This window comes from Oncorhynchus clarkii, chromosome 3 (genome assembly GCF_045791955.1).
Source record: "Oncorhynchus clarkii lewisi isolate Uvic-CL-2024 chromosome 3, UVic_Ocla_1.0, whole genome shotgun sequence".
Lineage (NCBI taxonomy): Eukaryota > Metazoa > Chordata > Actinopteri > Salmoniformes > Salmonidae > Oncorhynchus > Oncorhynchus clarkii.
Window position 1 is genome coordinate 26,976,752 of NC_092149.1, and position 19,432 is coordinate 26,996,183.

The window sequence follows — 19,432 nt, forward strand, 5'->3', positions numbered from 1 at the left end:
GTTCCATAAGGTTCTCAGGCAGCCACGGGCTCGGCTCCCTCTTCTCCTCGACAGGGTGAGAAATACCTGAGTCTAACCCTAACCCCAAATACACGCAGGGGCAGAGACCAAGACAGGAGAGAGAGAAGAGAGAGTAAGGAGAATATAACAAATACAGAGAGAGGGAGGGTTTAAAATAGAGATGAGGGTACAGGGTACATTTTGTTGTGAGCATTTTAGTAGACGGACACAGTTCTGCAGGTGGTGAATACCTCAATGACTAAAAACATTCACACGTTGACATTTGGAGCCATGTTCAAGTAGTACAGTGAAGGTTAAGGTCAATTCTAGTCATTCAGTCAAAAAAAATCAATTGACATTCTGATAATGAATTGAATACCAATTTAAAGTAACAGTTTAACAGGTGATCAAACTCAGTACCAATGGAATAGTGTTGACATATTGAAAAGTATTTTCATCCCATCATTAAAAGACTGCAGATGCACATTGACTCCAGGCCTGACCTTCTGTGTCCTTTTGACCTGCTGGTAAAAGTGTGCCAGCTATGACACTCCTGTCCAACATTCCATACAGTACACACTAAGAAAACTGCACAAACTGCCCTGAGGGGCCTCAACCAATAGGGTTGGCCTGGGCAGGGCCATTTACACCTAAATTATTACATGAATATATTTATCTAATGGAAATGTGAAGATTTTTCTGACTATTTCTAGTCGCAATATGGAAAGACATTGACAATTGTTTATGCAGAGTTCTTGTTAAAAAAGGAAGTAATCCATGAATTCTCAAGTAATTGTGGCTTTACAACAGAAGTCATTTTTCTGGTTCTCTGAATACTTCTAAATAAGGGCCATCATACACACAAAAGCTTTTACACACAGATTATGACCATGATCATTAAAGTACACATATGAAGCTTTTATTCTCTATTCAAAGCTCAAACACAATGTAGTTTTAACTTTAAACATCAAACACAGGGGTAATCGTGAATGTACAACAGAATTCCGAGAATCATGTTCTAACAGTTTATTTACATTCTGTAATCTAATACAACAGGCATTTAATAACCTCAGTTTAAGACAAATGTTTAGAGCTGCACTGTTGCTTTAAAATATCATCAGATTACAACAAAGAAAGATTTGTCTGTGAGTCAAACTACAATATCGACACATGCATACCATTTAGTATGAAGCCATGAATTGAGCACTTAGTATGAAGGCGTGCATTCTAAGTGGTACGCTATTATGATCATTGGAACGTAGCTTTGGTTGGCTCCTTGACCTAATCTCTGGTTTTCCAAGCCAAAGTACTAAACTTGAAAATCACTTCTCTTCCTTTTTCTTCTTTTTCTTCTTTTTCTTCTTTCGATCATGAGGTCTCTCATCCGGAGAGCAGGAATCCCTGTGAATGTCCACACATTCAATTCACCAAACATATATATAGCCAAAGCATTCATCAACCACTAAATGTCTGCAACCAGCCTTGATGGTGACTTCATACACTGTCAGATTTGAATGCATGAGACAATGATATTCAGTCAATCTACTACTCTGACTCACCTCTTTCTCTTCTTCTTGCTCTCCTTCTCTCGGCTGCGCTCCTGGCTCTGCTCTGGGCTAGGGTCTTTGCTGCGGTGGCATTTGTGGTGGGAGCCGTGTCCATCCCTGGAGCTGACATGAGATTGGCGGGACTCTGTGGAGGCAGACCGTCTATCCTCAGACCTTCTCCTGAGAGACAAACGGTTCAGTGGAGTCAGTTTTTTTTTTTTTTTACATGATCCTCTGATAAGTATTACAGTACTAATTGGATCTTGTATGAGCCGTCATGTAGGTAAGAAGACAATTGTTGGATTACCTGTGAGGGGCATGTTTGGACTCTCTAACCTCTTCCTTCCTCTCCTCCTCTTTCCACTGACTGGACAGTTCAACAGAGTGGACATTAATTACCTCCCGAATAACCTGCAGGATTCATGAAAAACATATCCAGATATAACACACACACCTCAAAGTAAAGTACATCCATTAACATTCTATTGAAACAGTCACACCCCCACACACCTCAGTGTAGGACTTCTTTGTGTTGTGGACGTTCTTGGCTCTGTAAGACTGCCGCCGTCTCTTGTAGTCCCTCATCTCAGCCATCAGCTCCAGGTGAGACTTGTGCTCGTTCTGATCGTTACCTGAAGAACAGAAACAAACACAACAGATTCACTGGAACAATGGAATGAATTTAGAGGAGCAATTCATAGGAAAATTGGTTTAAACCACACTACTGGTCTCAATAGTTAATGTTTATAGGCCTACCCTTTTTGAGCTTGGCCACCAAATCAACATAGAGGTCCTCGTTGTCGGTTGCAACAGCTTGATCCTTCTGTTGGATGGCCTCCCTTGTCACGTGATCAAAAAGAGCCAGTCGGTCTGCCACAGTAAGGTCACAGATAGCTCGCTTGTGGTTCTGAGGAACTTCTGAAGGATCTGTGGAGTATTCACCTGCAGCACAATGAAAAGGGCTTTACACACACTCACATGCTACAACAGAGTACAGATAGAGTCATGAGAAGTCACAAATTCAAAAGCTTTTAAGAACACATCGATCACATTGAGATGATCACTCACACCTTCAGTATTAAAGGGTTAAAAAATAGTAAAGGCCTTTCCCCAATACGTACAGGGAAAATGTGTGTGTACATGTGTGTAATGCCGCCAACAGAGGCTGCATGTTTGAAAGGATATGGCATTAAAGGATACTGCACGTAATCAGTAAGCCTGAACGAGGGGAGAACCTCCTGTAATTACTCACCCCTGTCACTGAAAACAAAACACAGAACACGTACAGATGACAAACTCAAAGAAACTATATCATAAAATTAAAAAAACAACAGCCACCATATTTAGCCGTGTTAATAATGAATTAATGCATGTTAATGGAGACCTTTTTAGACATGGGCAAGGCACTGAAGACCTACAAGCTTGGTAAAAGAAAATATAAACATTGGTTGTTCTTTGGTGAAATGACCATTAAAGAATAAAATAATAAAAGCATAAATATTTTGTGGGGCATCAGCATTAATGCTGATGGCCATGAATACAAGTATAGGGTTTTATCAGTGAGCTAACACTAATGTAAGGGTGTAATGACCTTACTTTGGCTGTACAGTCCCTCTGTCCTAATTGACGGTGCACTTGCTCTTGCTTGTAGAATTACTTGTTGCTGTGTGTGTTTGTCTACAGATGAGGCAGAACACAAAGAAAGATATGAGACAAGCATTGGGCTTCCCCAACCCAGGGTCAGTCCAGGGAATTTTGACTTTTACATTAAAAAGTGGAATAGTGTGACACTCACCCATTGTGAAGCTGGTAATGCTGGCATTCTCATAATACAGAGAGGTGTCATACATCTCAGCCTTGGGAAAGGAAAGGAGTTTACTTTTTATGAAAGCTTTTAAGAACATAATAACAGATAAGGTTGTTGCATAATTAGGGTGGAGAGTTTTTCCTGATCATTTGACCTCACCACTTTGGTCCGCTCTAGTTATAGGGTCCAGTTTATCTAGGCCTGGCCCTATGGTCAGGAAAAATCCTTACCCTAATGACAAGCTACACCAAAAGGTGTTGATGGCTCAGTTGATATTTCATTAGAGTATGTGTGTGCATATGTGACACAGTATAGCTCTTTAACCTGTTCCTCATGGGAGTATCCCATCTGGCTGAGTTGGCAGGTGGCTTTGTGTCTCTCCATGCTCCTGCTTGGCACTCTGTGGTTCGGGTCATAGGGGCACACCTCCATCGGCTCCTGTGGAAGGTCATTTACAAGTTATAATATCATCTCTGCTTGTTGTAGCATGCATGTCATGTATACAGAGATTTAATGAATCTCCAATCATCGATGGCTTTCCCCATTTATTTTGAGGCCTCATATCTAGCTAGCTACACATTCACAACAGATGGTGCACATTTTAAGTATGGATTTTCGGATATTAGCTCAGGTAACGTTATGAAAACATTGATTATGGGGTAAACTAGTCCTATAAAGAACGCCGCGCTTTCAGGGCTAGGAGAACCGCCCATCGTATCTGAGCAGTTGAATAAATATAGCTAACTAGCTTCCTGACCTACCTGAACTGAGCCGTTGTCCAGGTCCTGTCTCCATCCCAGCGTCTCGAACAGCTCATTCAGTTGTCTCTGGCAGTTCTCGGTGAACTCCGTCAACTCTTCCAAACTTCGCAGACGAGCCTGGAGCGTTTGATTTTCTGGTGAATCGCACATGTCGTAGTCAGGTCAAATCTAAATTGTGTTTACATTAAAAGGGGTTTTCTTACATTTTACGAGTTAATGTCTAACCTATATTGGATATGCAGATTTTCGAACGTTGTTCAGCACCACTGTCGCATTTTAATAGCGTTAGCTGTGTGGCGCATGTAGATGACGTAAGCCTGACTGAGGTGCATTCTGGTAATTGAAGAATCAAAATTAATTTAAGGTTGAGTTTTTAATTGTACACATTTGCCGCTAAAAGCTGAATTGCAGCATACATAGGCCTACGTAAGTAATTAAATAAAATAAAACATGAGATGTAGTATAAAATATTACAGTTAAGCAGCTTCACAAAGTAAGGCATAGTGCTGTTGAAGTATCTGTCAGTCCGAATAGGGGGAAGGATTCGATGGGTAGATCTAAAAACGGACATGTCCTATCTATCGTCTGAGGCAGCTAACGTTATTTGTTGCTGGGATTTGCAAGCTTCTGGACAAAGGATCTGCTGGTGGGTGCGGCGGGACTCCACTTACTGCAAGCCCAGGTGTAGGTGTAGGTGGTGCCCATGATGATTTTGGTAGCATGTCGTTAGATTTGTTCAACTTGGTGGGCTGTGAGACTTGCCATACTTGAGCAGAGTACTGGAGCACTGGATGGACAAAGCAAGTGTAGACTGTCAGAAGGTCTTGGAAGTTACATATACTATACCTTCATTAGAAGTTCAAATCAAGACAACAAGCAAAGGTTTTCTTATTTTATTGGGTAAAAAAAAATGTAATTAATGAACCTCCCATAACACTGACATAAAAAAGGCCTTTAAATGGTATTTAAAATACATTTTAATATTTAAACTACATTTAAATACATGTAAAATACATTTAAAATACAAGGCTGACATTTAAAAACACAGAAAGTTCACTTGCAAACAACTTTTGAAGGAATGCATGTTTAGGTGGCGAAAAGCTGGTCATCGTGCAGCAATATGGTTTCCATCAAATAATTTGGATAGACTCCTTCTGATCTAAAAAAAAAAACATACAAACATTAGCTACTGCATAGCCCTACTTTATGTTTATGTGCTTCAGCAATGTGTAAATAAACCATGACCTTGAATAATTTAACTACTTACATTACTTCAAGTGTCTCTGTGTCCTCATAGGCTACTTCCTCCACTATTTCCACCTCGACTCCTACCATTATTGTCTTCCTCACTGGGAAACAGAAGTATTTGATTAGAGAAAAATACTACATTGCAGCCATACTGGATCACCATAGAGAATTACCCTCTTTCACATAAACAGACACATACTCTTACTTCCAAAATTGAAGAGAGGGGAACCAGCCAAACTGTGGCAACATCTTCCTGGTCCACTTGGTCCATGCACACAAACACAGCCATGGCCCTCTGTCCTGTGGCTCCTCCATTGACTGCCTAAACAATGCTGGGATGATTCTTCTCCATCAGCACCACCCAAGGAGGGCTGGTGTGGGGGGACATCAATCCACATTTCAGGGGCATGTAGCCCTGTGTCACTCTGGCTTTGGATGCTAACTAGGTCTGTGTGGACAGGGCCAAAGGTACTGTCAGTACAAGCCCAGCCCCAGGGGTTCTGAACACGCTCTTGGGTGAGGCCATGGCCATCTGAAGACACAGGGGACAGAGGAGAGAACCTAAGAACATTTGACAAAAAGCTATTCTGTTCATACCATTGATGTCTAAAGGGATTCAAGTGAATGGAGAAACCAAGCAAATGGCATTACAGTGGGGCAAAAAAGTATTTAGTCAGCCACCAATTGTGCAAGTTCTCCCACTTAAAAAGATGAGAGAGGCCTGTCATTTTCATCATAGGTACACTTCAACTATGACAGACAAAATGAGAAGAAAAAAAATCCAGAAAATCACATTGTAGGATTTTTAATGAATTGATTTGCTAATTATGGTGGAAAATAAGTATTTGGTCACCTACAAACAAGCAAGATTTCTGTCTCTCACAGACCTGTAACTTCTTCTTTAAGAGGCTCCTCTGTCCTCCACACCTGTATTAAGGCTGTTAAAGGACACCAGAAACAAAATTGTAGACCTGTACCAGGCTGGGAAGACTGAATCTGCAATAGGTAAGCAGCTTGGTTTGAAGAAATCAACTGTGGGAGCAATTATTAGGAAATGGAAGACATACAGGACCACTCATAATCTCCCTCGATCTGGGGCTCCACGCAAGATCTCACCCGTGGGGTCAAAATGATCACAAGAACGGTGAGCAAAAATCCCAGAACCACACGGGGGGACCTAGTGAATGACCTGCAGAGAGCTGGGACCAAAGTAACAAAGCCTACCATCAGCAAGGGCATTGAAGATGAAACGTGGCTGGGTCTTTCAGCATGACAATGATCCCAAACACACCGCCCGGGCAACGAAGGAGTGGCTTCGTAAGAAGCATTTCAGGGTCCTGGAGTGGCCTAGCCAGTCTCCAGATCTCAACCCCATAGAAAATCTTTGGAGGGAGTTGAAAGTCTGTGTTGCCCAGCAAAAGCCCCAAAACATCACTGCTCTAGAGGAGATCTGCATGGAGGAATGGGCCAAAATACCAGCAACAGTGTGTGAAAACCTTGTGAAGACTTACAGAAAATGTTTGACCTCTGTCATTGCCAACAAAGGGTATATAACAAAGTATTGAGAAACTTTTGTTAATGACCAAATACTTATTTTCCACCATAATTTGCAAATAAATTCATAAAAAATCCTACAATGTGATTTTCTGGATTTTTTTTCTCTCATTCTGTCATAGTTGAAGTGGTACCTATGATGAAAATGACAGGCCTCATCTTTTTAAGTGGGAGAACTTGCACAATTGGTGGCTGACTAAATACTTTTTTGCCCCACTGTATGTCTGTATGTTGGATAGCACTTTAATGAGCATACAAAGAAATGGGAATAGGGTAGATGAAGACTAAATGTGGATAAAGAGATGCAAGGAGAGGAGATAGAAGGGAAGAGATGGAGGAGTGATAATAGTAAGGTGTGGTGAGAAGCGATGACATAAGGTAGGATGGAAGGTTGGGTGCTGTTCTGTTGCAGTCTGTCGTTGTATCACGTGTTTGGTCCTGCTGTCTCTTTGGCCTGCCAATGGGCCTGCCGAGTTTGGGCAAGGCTCTTAGTCACAAGTCATCTGCCCACACTGGCAAGCACGGAGGCAGTGGTAGGTAAGCAAAGTCAGAATAGCAGAATTGGGAAAACATGTTAATTGATACAAACCAGCATAAACCCTGTTTACCCCAAGACAACATGGCATGCCACTTGATAACAAATCTAAATCAGGGTTGAAACAGACAAGCAATGAAAGTCCCCTGTACTATTTTGCTATATTGAGCCTGTAATATTCTCTCACAGTTAACTCATACACCTCACTCTTACTTGTAGTATAGCAACAGATTGCTGGATGCTCCCTGGTCCAAATTGCATGTTCTTCCTCTTTTCCTTCTTCCTCATCCTCCCATTGCCTCAGGGTTGCTGAGCCAAGTCTGCCCAGGTGCCTATGGTGGCGTAGAGGCTCCTCGTTCGACCACAACCAGTTAGGGTTCTGTCCATACATCTCAATCAGGGCTTCTACTGTATATCAAGGCAAAGAAGAATAGCTTTGCGTGTTTGATTCCCTAGTTGATAATAGCAGGTCTATAGGCTAGAGATGAGTCAGATTTGTGCATGGGCTCCGCAGCAGTGCCTTCTGATCCTGTCAGCCGCAGAACAGCTTTTCAGTGGAGGCACGATTCAGTATTTCCTGTCCATAAAGGAAGTGCACCCCAATGGTTCTGAGACAAGAGTGTTTCTGATCTTGTGTAATGATGTAATGATGACTTTTGGTGGTCTTACTGTATTACAATACAGCACAAATAAAATACAACATTATTACCCTGTGAAACAGTTAATGCTGTGCAGTAGCATTAGGAACATGCACACTCACACATAATATATACACAAAATACAATACACAATGCAATGGTTTGCCTGGTGAAAATAATGTTGTTTATCACAATAGTAAGACACAGAAACAATTGAGACAACTCACAATTGGGCATCATATTCACTATATGCAAATCTACTACTATAAGTACTACTACTATATAGTATTACTTTATTACTTAGAGAAATGCAGTCAGCGTTGTATTTATCTTCATTGACAAGTATTACTGTCATATGATTGGCAGGCAGCTGGTCACATGTTATTGCAAGGCCAATCTGGAAATAGTGCATTGAGAGCCTCAATGAAACTTAAAACACTGGAATGTGCCTGGTGTATACCATTTACTTCCTCAAGTGTTCATTTCATGTAAAAAAAAAACATACTCTTTTAAAAGTTTATACTTTGACTTCTGTTCAACTACATCCACTCTTTTACTCCAAATAAAGATTTGCAAAGACAACAACCTAAAACTCAAATTCATCCCTCCCATTGCTTATTGTAAAGCAAGACACCCGAAACTCCCCTTGTATGTTTATACTTTGGGCAAGTCAGGGAAGGGGATACTTTATTGCCAGTTGGTATCACAATGTTATTCTTTTCATTCATAGAAAGGAGTTATCCTGGATATGGTGCTCCCACAGGCAGATACCCAGGAGGGGTAAGATCTTACAGACAAGTTTCTTCTATATAAATAAGATAAATGGGTATCGGCAGGACCGGTTTGCAGTTCTACTTCCGGACAACTAAACGGTCCTGCCGATACCCATTTATCTTATTTATATAGAAGAAATATGCATAATATGACATGTGTATATTGCACAGTGTTTTGCGTATACTATTTGTTGTATCTAATACAATTTGTAGGCCTGCCTGCCAATGAATCGCTACCATTGGCAAGCCGTAGCATATCTTTTATGCTTGATGCGCCACTTTGCTCCAGGGACCTGTTATTCCCGGAGTGAAGAGGCTTGATGCACTTTTCCGATACAACAGAGGCACACACTCTTACAATGTAACAATCTGAGCTGATCAAAAGGTTACATGAAGTGCAAATGCTATGATGGAGTATAGGGCCAACACTTTGTATAAAACGTTCAGTAGCATATAGGTCGATAGAAGTACTGGTTTTGAATTGACTCATTTCACCCAACCCTGGGAGTGGTCAGCTTCACATAATAGCTGGGACTCACGGTCCTGGTGTTGCTGGCCAAAGTACAGTTTGACACTCTTACTGATTGTAATAAATAATCAATATGAAATCATTCTCAGCCCCTTGACCTCTGCAGAACAAGCTGTCAATGCACTGATTTGAGACATAATTGTCTGTTGTCTATAGACTATTGGTTAGGTAGTTCAGAGTGAGGCATTGGGATTCAACTTTAGTCACTTTCATGGCACCTGACCAATGTTGTCATCATTTTCTATCTGTCTCATTGTCTGTCTGTCTCGCAGCATGGAGGCGTCCCTGCTGGTGGCCCTGGCTTTGGAGGACACCCTGGTCAGCAGCAAGACCCTCTCTATGGATATTTTGCTGCTGTTGCAGGCCAAGTAATAAGACTTTTAGCTTGACATATTGAGCTATCTGCTAGTCTCAACACAGTCAAAACAGCATACTGTAGTCTAAAAATGCATAGCGTTGTTTCGGTCTCAATTAGTATTTTTCCCCCGCCATCTGTACCAGCACCAGATGAAAAAGGGCACTGAAGTGTGCCACGAGTCACGTTTCTCCTGCACCTGACATTCACCGCATGAGAAATAGGAAGATTCTGCCAGGCCATGCGTGCCTTGTTTAACTTTTTTAAAATCACCGATCCAGCCTGTAGGTCTACTGAGAATCACTCAGGCTCAGTGGACACCGACAAAGCCCTAGCGTTCACTGATCACCCATAGACAGCTAAACAGTACCGTTCTAAAATCACAAGCGTAATTTATATTTTGTTTACAATGGCACCACCTGCAGGACAATTAGAGAACCTCTCTCGTCGTTCAATTGAACCAATCCTAGAAGTTATTTTGTTTAGAGATGATCAACATTGCCTATAGAAATGTAGCAATCACAAATGAGTTGAGAAACACATTTCTCTTGCAAAATGCTTTAATACAATCAAAATTTTAAATAGTCTACCTGTCACAAAATGTAATAACTCCGAAACAGTATCATTTGTCATATAATGAGAATATTTATTTCTCAAAATCAACTATCACCCTCAGAATTTAGAATACATGTTACAAGTAAAGCCATGGGAAGTAGGGGTGCTGCTCCAACCCCTGAAAAAGCAGAATTGAATAATATTTACTTTTATTCACAAAAGTAGTGCACTGGGCCTTTACTAGTCCTGTATTAGCAGACCGGTATAGCCATCTGTAGTGTGGGAAAAACATTTTTTCCAGCACATTATCTCTGAATTGATCAATTAGCTCAGTTGGCCAGGTGTGGTGCCTAGTTGGAACAAAATCTTGCAGTACTCCAGGAACATGGTTGCCTACCCGTGTCATAGAGGTTAAGGTGGCTAGAGGTTTCTTCAGTTTCCAGAGGCCCAGAAGGTGGTCTCAAAAAAAGCCTCAATTCTAGATTGAAGTTACCACCATCATGCCATAGGTTCTCACTTTCCTCCTGATGCTGCTCCTCTACTTTAACATCCTAGTGCCCGTTGGGTATGAAGTTTAATGCTAGGTATTACTGCACTGTTGGAGCAAGAAACACAAACATTTCTGTGCACCTGCGATAACATCTGAAATTCTGTGTATGCAACAAATACACTTAGATTTTATTTTGATTTGAGTAAAGTCATCAAGCAGCCATCTTGGAGGATGAAGTAGAATTCCTGAGTTACCTAAGCTGTTTCACACATAGAACAGTTATGGTTACAGGGCTTTGACTGGATGATTCAATTCCACTATGTCAACTGCACCAGATGAAAAAGAGCACTAACTTCCACTTAGTGACTCCCAAATACAGTAGGTCAAATAGAGAACATCTCACTTGTCCTTCAAATTGAACCAATCATAGAAGACAATTCACACATATGAAACCACAAGGCTTTTATTCAAAAATGCATTTTGTCAAGAACTAAGGTGTAGATACTTATATGTAAGTAGATAATGCTCATATACACAGAGAGAAACATGTGTGCTAGAGTCATTGAAATATTCATACACATTTAGGTGTGTATGTTCTTTTATCTATTCTCAAAAAACAAAAGGATAAATGCAACGGCTCTGTATCACTGCTTAAAATGGACGACCCTTTGAGGCCATTCAATGACACCAAAATCTGAATGAGCAGACATGATCAAAGAAAAAAAGTGTGTGTGTATCAGTTTGTATGATGAAATCAGAGAAGCCTCTGGAATATAAAGCATTGTTAGCTTGTTTAACATGGCATAACATGTTAGCTTGTTCATTGATTTATTCAAGACTTCTCCCACACTGCAGCTCTATTTACAGTCTGGTAGTTGGCAGCATGGGAGGTTGTTGCTGGGGAGGAGGGAGGTTCTCCCTTCCTGGTTTAGTTGGCTGGGTGGGGGGGTCCCTCTGGGATGAGGGAGGTGAAGAAGGTGCTGATGAAGGACCAGGTGGAGGCCAGGAAGCCGTGGTGGCGGGGGGCAGCGGGAGCTGCCGGGTCCTCTGGGCCTTCCTCTCCACTGTCGCCCTCCTCATCCTCCAGCCCTTCATCCATCATCCGCTCCTGAGATGAAGAGAAACAGAACGAGAAAAAGAGAGAATAAGAGAAGGACCATCGGTTTGAAAAGCAGAGATGGAGAGAGAGAATGTGGCAGAGAGAAAGGAGCAGCTTGGACACAGACAGATCAGACATAACCACACAGACAGAGATGGAATTCATCTTAGACAAGGAGCACTCACCATCTCCTGGATGTCCTGGTGTCGCTCTGCCTCGTCCTGATGAGCTAACCCCGCTCCTCCTCCTCCGGGGTTCTGCAGCTCTGGCCTAAAAGGGAACCAACCAGCCCTGTGCCTAGTTAAAAAACACAATCACAAAATGAGTATCTCTCACACACAGATACAAAGTAAACAAGGTCCTTCAAAATTATCCATTCTAATGTCAAACGGATAGTGTACAGATGAGAACTCACAAAAAGACGAGCAGCATGGCGCCTATCACCATGACGAAGCGGCCAAAAGAGGAGTAAAAATATAAGATGCTGAGCAAAATGGCGGCGCGGGAGACCGTGTACATCCAGTCCAGCCAATCACGGTTCAATTCGTCCTCATTTAGCACGGCCCCGCCCTGGGCATTCATCTGGATATTGGGATTGGCCGGCCTGTCCTCTTGGATAGGGTTAGGGGCGGGGTTAGGCCCCAGGGGAGGCGGAGCTTCATTTGGCTGTGCGGGTTGGGGGGAGTGGGTGGGACTGGGGGAGGAGGGAGGGGTGGAGGGGGGCTGTGAGGCCGCCACTGCTGCTTGACTGGAAGAGGGAGAGATTGGGGAAGTGAAAGAAAGACAAATAAGTATTAGCTGATAGAAGCTAGTGAATATAACTCATTCCAACGTAGAGAAGTCTGTGGTCCTTATGGGTTGTTAGGATTGGGCCCTAAGTGCAGACGACCCTGACTTACTATTGCATGTAGTAGTGGTGTGCATACATCTGCTGCCACCAGAGGACCTGCATGGGCATGTACATGGGGTGGGGGGGCACACCTGCAGCCATACCCCCCTGTACCGGGACCTGCGTCCCATCTGGCCTGTGGAGGAAAAACAGTCACATGTGCATTCAAAAACTATGGGCACACAATATTTTCTGCATTTTTCCCACCATTTTTAAAAGTTTTAAATGTAATTTCACCTCATTTCCTGACTACGTAGAAACTGAAAATTAGATTAGAAAATTGATCCCAGTCAGAAAATTGATCCCAATACACAAGAATAGTGCTTACCATTGCATTATACCATTAGAGGAAGGATTTTGAGGGTTCAATTGGGGGAAGCCTCCACGGTGCCTTAGCCCATCATAACTTCCTGTTACTGAGGAGGCGGCGGACTGACTGTCCTCATTTGGTGCTGTGGCTTGGGAGGTGGAGCCAGCAGTGTCTGAACTCTGAGTGACAATACATACACCAATCATAAACCAGCAGAGGAAAGAGGAATAAAAGCGTTAATATATTGGTAAAAAACAATGCCATTATGGGAATAAGGACAGCTGCAAAGTAGGGCTGGGCGGTAGAGTATTTTACTATATACACACACACACACCGGTATTGATGCACAGACAAGTTTGGGTTTTTACTTTACCTTGTATAACAGTATTTCAATGTTTAGTTTGTTAAATGTGTTATGCCTCTCCACCATGTGTAATGGCAGTTGGTTCCTACCCTGTCACAATAGCCTCTCCCTCACTTTTTCATTCATTGTGTCAGACAGTGTGTGTGCCCACTATACTCCAACTTTTGGTTGAAATTTCATTGAATGTCCAAAGCCCTATTAAAAACACTTAGAATGTATGTGTTGCCACCCCAGGGTCATGCACTAATAATAAAGCATATTTAGAACTTGACATTTCATTTCTATCTGATTGAATTGTTGAGCTCCACAGAATGACTCCACACCATTAGACGTACCCCAGAGCTGGAGCCGGGGTCAGAGGTCAAAGAGCTGGGGGCGGAGCAGTGCGGCGTGGGCGACGCTGGAGGGGTACGAGAGGCACACACCAGGTGCATCATGTGATAACCCTCTTGCTGTAGGTGGAAATAGAGGGTTGGATGTGGGGGGAAAAGGAGAGGGGCGTAATTAATCATTTGATTCTGTCTTGGTGATCGGTGTGAGTGAGAGAGTGAGCGAGCACGAGGGGCAATTTCAGGGAACAGGCTAGAATTCAGGTACAAAGCCAACCTGAATGTTGCTTACAACATTAGATCAGCTATTGTTATACCATCACAGTCTCTTCTGCCTCACGCTCACCCTCTCTCACAAACACAAGGGGGTGGGCCCTATGTAATAAAGGCTCAGCAGTCGGTTGTCTGTTATGTTGAGTGAGATTTCTGTGATATTGCATAACAATTCTAACATTTCAGATACAGTGTTAGTCCACCACACTCCAAACATCGACCATATGCCACATCAGAAAAACAGAGACAAGGTTGAGTGATCTTTACCTTCCTGAGGACATCCCTCAGTTGCAGGTGGTCCTGGAGGAGATGGCCTGAGTATACCAGCCGCTGATCCTTGGATGACTAAGACAACACAACTGTCAGTCTGAGAAAGCCTGTTGCAGAATACACAACTAGAGCATTTCAAATCACATATTTTGGGTTAATAAGCCCTAAATGCAAAAAATTACAGAAATGTAACACGTGCCTCTAGCTCTTAATTATGCAAGAACAATGCTTGCAAGAACAATGCTTGTTGAAAGTATATCAACAAGGTGGTAGGGCAATATTTCTTGCACATACACATGTATGTTTATTAATACAGAAGTACTATTGCAACCATTGACCTAAATGTTTCACTGATCTGATACAATGACCGTACATGACATTAGAAACATCTCTGGTTGGAAAATGTGCACATTGTTTTTATGTAGATTTGAGAATATTTGCATGAAAATCTGGCAGCATTTGGATGGAAACACAGTTTGTGTTCCAGAAGAGACTAAGCATCTTCAGATTAGATTACATTAGTTTGGAGTAGATTACACACCTGAACGCATGCCTGCAGCGTCACAAGACAGTGCTTTACAGAATGTTCACATTATGTACAGAACCAGTCAAAAGTTATAGAACACATTCTCATTCAAGGGTTTTTCTATATTTTCGCAGTTTTCTACATTGTAGAATAATAGTGAAGACATCAAAACTATGAAATAACCCATATGGAATCATGCAGTAACCAAAAAAGTGTTAAATCTAAATACATTTTAGATTTGAGATTCTTCAAAGTAGACACCCTTTGCTTTGATGACAGCTTTGCATACTCTTGGCATTCTCTCAACCAGCTTCATGAGGAATGCTTTTCAAACAGTCTTGAAGGATTTCCCATATATGCTGAGCACTTGTTGGCTGCTTTCATTCACTCTGCGGTTCAACTCATCCCAAACCATCACAATTGGGTTGAGGTCGGGTGATTGTGGAGGCCAGGTCATCTGATGCAGCACCATCACTCTCCTTCTTGGTCAAATAGCCCTTATACAGCCTGGAGGTGTGTTTTGGGTCATTGTCCTGTTGAAAAACAAATGATAGTGAGACTAAGCGCAAACCAGAGTGGGTGGCATATCGCTGCAGAATGCTGTGGTAGCCATGCTGGTTAAGTGTGCCTTGAATTCTAAATAAATCACTGACCGTGTTACCAGCAAAGCACCCCCACACCTCCTCCTTCATGCATCCGTTCACCTACTCTGCGTCTCACAAAGACACAGTGGTTGGAAGCAAAAATCTCAAATATGGACTCAGTTTCTCGTGTTTCTTGGCCCAAGCAAGCCTCTTCTTATTGGTGTCCTTTCTTCGCAGCAATTCGACCATGAATGCCTGATTCACACAATCTCCTCTGAACAGTTGATGTTGAGATGTGTATGTTACGTGAACTCTGAAGCATTGGGCTGCAATCTGAGGTGCAGTTAATTCAAATGAACATATCATCTGCAGCAGAGGGAACTCTGGGTCTTCCTTTCCTGTGGCGGTCCTCGTGAGAGCCAGTTTCATCATAGCGCTTGACGGTTTCTGCGACTGCACTTGAAGAAACTTTCAGTTCTTTAAATTTCCCGTATTGACTGACCTTCATGTCTTAAAGTAATGATGAGGTCAGGGCTTTGTGATGGCCACTCCAATACCTTGACTTCGTTGTCCTTAAGCCATTTTGCCACAACTTTGGAAGTATGCTTGGGGTCATTGTCCATTTGGAAGACCCATTTGCGACCAAGCTTTAACTTCCTGACTGATGTCTTGAGATGCCGCTTCAATATATCCACATAATTTTCCTCTTCATGATGCCATCTATTTTGTGAAGTGCACCAGTCCCTCCTGCAGCAAAGCACCCCCTAAACAAGATGCTGTCACCCCCGTGCTTCACGGTTGGGATGGTGTTCTTTGGCTTGCAAGCCTCCCCCTTTTCCCATTTCTCCAAAAAGTACGATCTTTGTCCCCATGTGCAGTTGCAAACCATAGTCTGGCTTTTTTATGGCGGTTTTGGAGCAGTGGCTTCTTCCTTGTTGAGCAGCCTTTCAGGTTATGTCGGTATAGGACTCGTTTTACTGTGGATATAGATACTTTTGTACCTACTTCCTCCAGCATCTTCACAAGGTTCTTTGCTGTTGTTCTGGGATTGACTTGCACTTTTTACACCGAAGTACGTTCATCTCTAGGAGACAGAACGCGTCTCCTTCCTGAGCGGTATGACGGCTGCGTGGTCCCATGGTGTTAATACTTGCATACTATGGTTTGTACAGATGAACGTGGTACCTTCAGGTGTTTGGAAATTGCTACCAAGGATGAACCAGACTTGTGGAGGTCTACAATTTTTCAATTTTCTCTGAGGTCTTGGCTGATTACTTTTGATTTTCCCATGTCAAGCAAAGAGGCACTGAGTTTGAAGGTAGGCTTTGAAATACATCCACATGTACTCCTCCAATTGACTCAAATTATGTCTATTTGCCTATCAGAAGCTTCTAAAGCCATGACATCATTCTGGAATTCTCCAAGCTGTTTAAAGGCACAGTCAACTTAGTGTATGTAAACCTCTGACCCACTGGAATTGTGATACAGTGAATTATAAGTGAAATAATCTGACTGTAAACAATTGTTGGAAAAATAACTTGTGTCATGCAAAGTAGATGCCCTAACCGACTTGCCAAAACGATAGTTTGTTAACAAGAAATTTGTAGGGTGGTTGAAAAACTAGTTTTAATGACGCCATCCTAAGTGTATGTAAACTTCTGACTTCAACTGTATCTGTGACAAACAGATGTGTATCTGTATTCCCAGTCACGTAAAAGCAATAGATTAGGGCCTAATGAATGTAACTCAATTGACTGGTTATATGAACTGTAACTCAGTAAAATCATTGAAATTGATGCATGTTGCGTTTATAGTTTTGTTCGGGATACTTTGCAGATACTTTTACTGTGGTTATTCCTTTGAGAGTTAGACCTAGAGCCGAGCTGGAGCAAAAGCCTGCACACCCAGCAGCTCTCCAGGCGGACGGTTCCCCCTGCCCTATCCACTCCCTAGTTAATGGAATGGTGGGGATGAGGAAACCAAAAAATGGCAGTACCCACTCACCGGCTTGCTTGGGTACACATTTGAGATGTGCCTCTTCAGTTTCTCCACCGTCCAGTTGAGAAAACAGTTTATTGTCTGGTCGTCATACTTCTGGTTGGGGGCCTTGATAACTAAGGTGACGGGACTGTCAACTGCTCCTGGGTCCATGGTTCATATTAATGGGTGTGTCAAGGGGATGGGAAAGGACAGGGCCCGCCTCCTACACCTGAGGAGGAAGACTCCCTCAGATCATCTTCATCATTGTGATCTCAAGTCCAGCTCAGCCAGTGACTATGGTTGACATGGACATTTCCCCTCTAAAGAGCTGTCATTGGCAGGGAGATGGTCCTGTGTCCAATCACGATGTAATCCTGGTGGAGAGTGAAGCAGCTATGTTTCTTGGGGTTCTGTCAAATAGAGAGAAAGTGATTAAGACCATGCTTCTCAAACATCTGAACATTTTGAATGTTCTTACTTGTGGTACTAGCTAGGCTACTCAAATGTATTGACATGCACATATTGACAGTCTCTGGAATTGTTTATGTTAATTTATAATACATTAAACTGGGATATTGGCTAGCTAGCTAATACTTTTAAATGCTTTTATAATGTAATTAATGAGGGAGACACAGCCAGTCTTGATGATCACTATTTAATCCTATGTATGGCCAGTTTAAGAAAATATTGTTGCTCAAGTGCTTAGTCAGCATTTGACTATATTCAACAGACAAGTCACGGATAAACACAGACACTGGACCTCTGACACCCCTGACCTTGCTTGCAACATTTCAGGGAGAGACATTCCAGTCTTCAGAACACCTGTCGCGTTGCGTCATACAGCTGTCAAAACGAGCCATCCAGCCAGACTAGTTAGCGAGCTACTTGTTTATTGTTTACACTAGCCACCAAAACTAGTCTATGTAGAAAGTAATTGTATGATGTTAAATACTTTAGCATATCTGCCAAATATACGTTCGTTTTACACGAGTGCTGTGCTATCAACGCTCCAGAGATTATTGCTAACTAGCTAGCTAACGTTACATATTAGCCTAGCTAACGTTACATATTAGCCAAGCTAACGTTGCGTTAGCATATCATGAAATGTTTGTTTGCTACTTGTCGTGATAATACAACCACGTGACAGTATCGGGGACGGGAGGCTTATTCAGACACAACATTAACTTACTGAAGATTCTTTGAGTATTTTCGACACCTTTAGAATGCTCCTTGCCAGTTCGACAGTTTTTTTTGGTGGGTCGGGGCGTAATACCGGAAACTACGTAATAATATTCTACTGACAGCTATTGGGTGAAAGTCATAGAGGGAGATAGAGGGCACTATATTAACGCATATGTGTTAGTCGTCCAACGAAAGTATTTGTAAGTATATTAGAAATGTTGATGAGAAATGTACATTTTGTCAGTCTGGGAAATGTGTGTATGAGACATGTTCTGGGTGGATCTTCTGATTTGGTAGGAACATCCATCTTCAAGTTTGTGCTGTTCTTTTTGATAGTGCAAGATTCTCAACTAACAAAAAATGAGGAATTTTATAAAAATTCTTACAAATTCTTCTCAAATTGATTAAATCGTCCCACCCCAACCTCATCAATCTACACTCAATACCCCATAATGGCAAAGCCGAAACTGATTGACATTTTTGCAAATGTATAAAAATACAAAATAATCTATGAAATGTCACATTTACATTATTCAGACCCTTTACTCTGTACTTTGTTGAAGCACCTTTGCCAGTGATTGCAACCTTGATTCTTCTTGGGTATGACGCTACAATCTTGGCACACCAGTACTTGGGGAGTTTCTTCCGTTCTTCTCTGCAGATCCTCTCAAGCTCTGTCAGGTTGGATGGGGAGCGTTGCTGCACAGCTATTTTCAGGTCTCTCCAGAGATGTTGATTGGGTTCAAATCCGGGCTTGGGCTGGGCCTCTCAAGGACATTCAGAGACTTGTCCTGAAGCCACTCCCGTGTTGTCTTTAGGGTAGTTGTCCTGTTG

The 19,432-nt window shown here is 42.2% G+C and overlaps 3 protein-coding genes across 4 annotated transcripts; all 3 read right to left on the reverse strand.

Annotated features, from left to right (window-relative positions):
- Window positions 1–901: 901 nt before the first annotated feature.
- LOC139405868 (U11/U12 small nuclear ribonucleoprotein 48 kDa protein-like) lies at window positions 902–4,410 on the reverse strand. Its single transcript, XM_071148305.1, has 9 exons — window positions 4,116–4,410; window positions 3,679–3,792; window positions 3,343–3,403; window positions 3,144–3,224; window positions 2,304–2,489; window positions 2,058–2,179; window positions 1,855–1,958; window positions 1,560–1,727; window positions 902–1,401 (listed from the first exon to the last, which is right to left on the reverse strand). Exons 1-9 carry the CDS (start codon window positions 4,263–4,265, stop codon window positions 1,323–1,325), a joined length of 1,065 nt encoding a protein of 354 aa, XP_071004406.1. The 5' UTR covers window positions 4,266–4,410; the 3' UTR covers window positions 902–1,322.
- Window positions 4,411–5,058: 648 nt separating this feature from the next.
- Window positions 5,059–7,854, reverse strand: LOC139405869 (uncharacterized). Its single transcript, XM_071148307.1, has 4 exons — window positions 7,666–7,854; window positions 5,569–5,895; window positions 5,383–5,464; window positions 5,059–5,274 (listed from the first exon to the last, which is right to left on the reverse strand). Exons 1-4 carry the CDS (start codon window positions 7,841–7,843, stop codon window positions 5,202–5,204), a joined length of 660 nt encoding a protein of 219 aa, XP_071004408.1. The 5' UTR covers window positions 7,844–7,854; the 3' UTR covers window positions 5,059–5,201.
- Window positions 7,855–10,289: 2,435 nt separating this feature from the next.
- On the reverse strand, window positions 10,290–18,707 carry LOC139392060 (homocysteine-responsive endoplasmic reticulum-resident ubiquitin-like domain member 2 protein). 2 transcript variants are annotated; one of them, XM_071139729.1, is made up of 9 exons: window positions 18,606–18,707; window positions 17,441–17,826; window positions 14,324–14,401; window positions 13,790–13,906; window positions 13,109–13,269; window positions 12,791–12,916; window positions 12,307–12,639; window positions 12,077–12,188; window positions 10,290–11,900 (listed from the first exon to the last, which is right to left on the reverse strand). In XM_071139729.1, exons 2-9 carry the CDS (start codon window positions 17,585–17,587, stop codon window positions 11,721–11,723), a joined length of 1,254 nt encoding a protein of 417 aa, XP_070995830.1. In that variant the 5' UTR covers window positions 17,588–17,826; window positions 18,606–18,707; the 3' UTR covers window positions 10,290–11,720. The 2 variants fall into 2 exon arrangements, with proteins under 2 accessions (XP_070995830.1, XP_070995839.1); XM_071139738.1 differs by having other exon boundaries at window positions 14,324–14,433.
- Window positions 18,708–19,432: the final 725 nt, after the last annotated feature.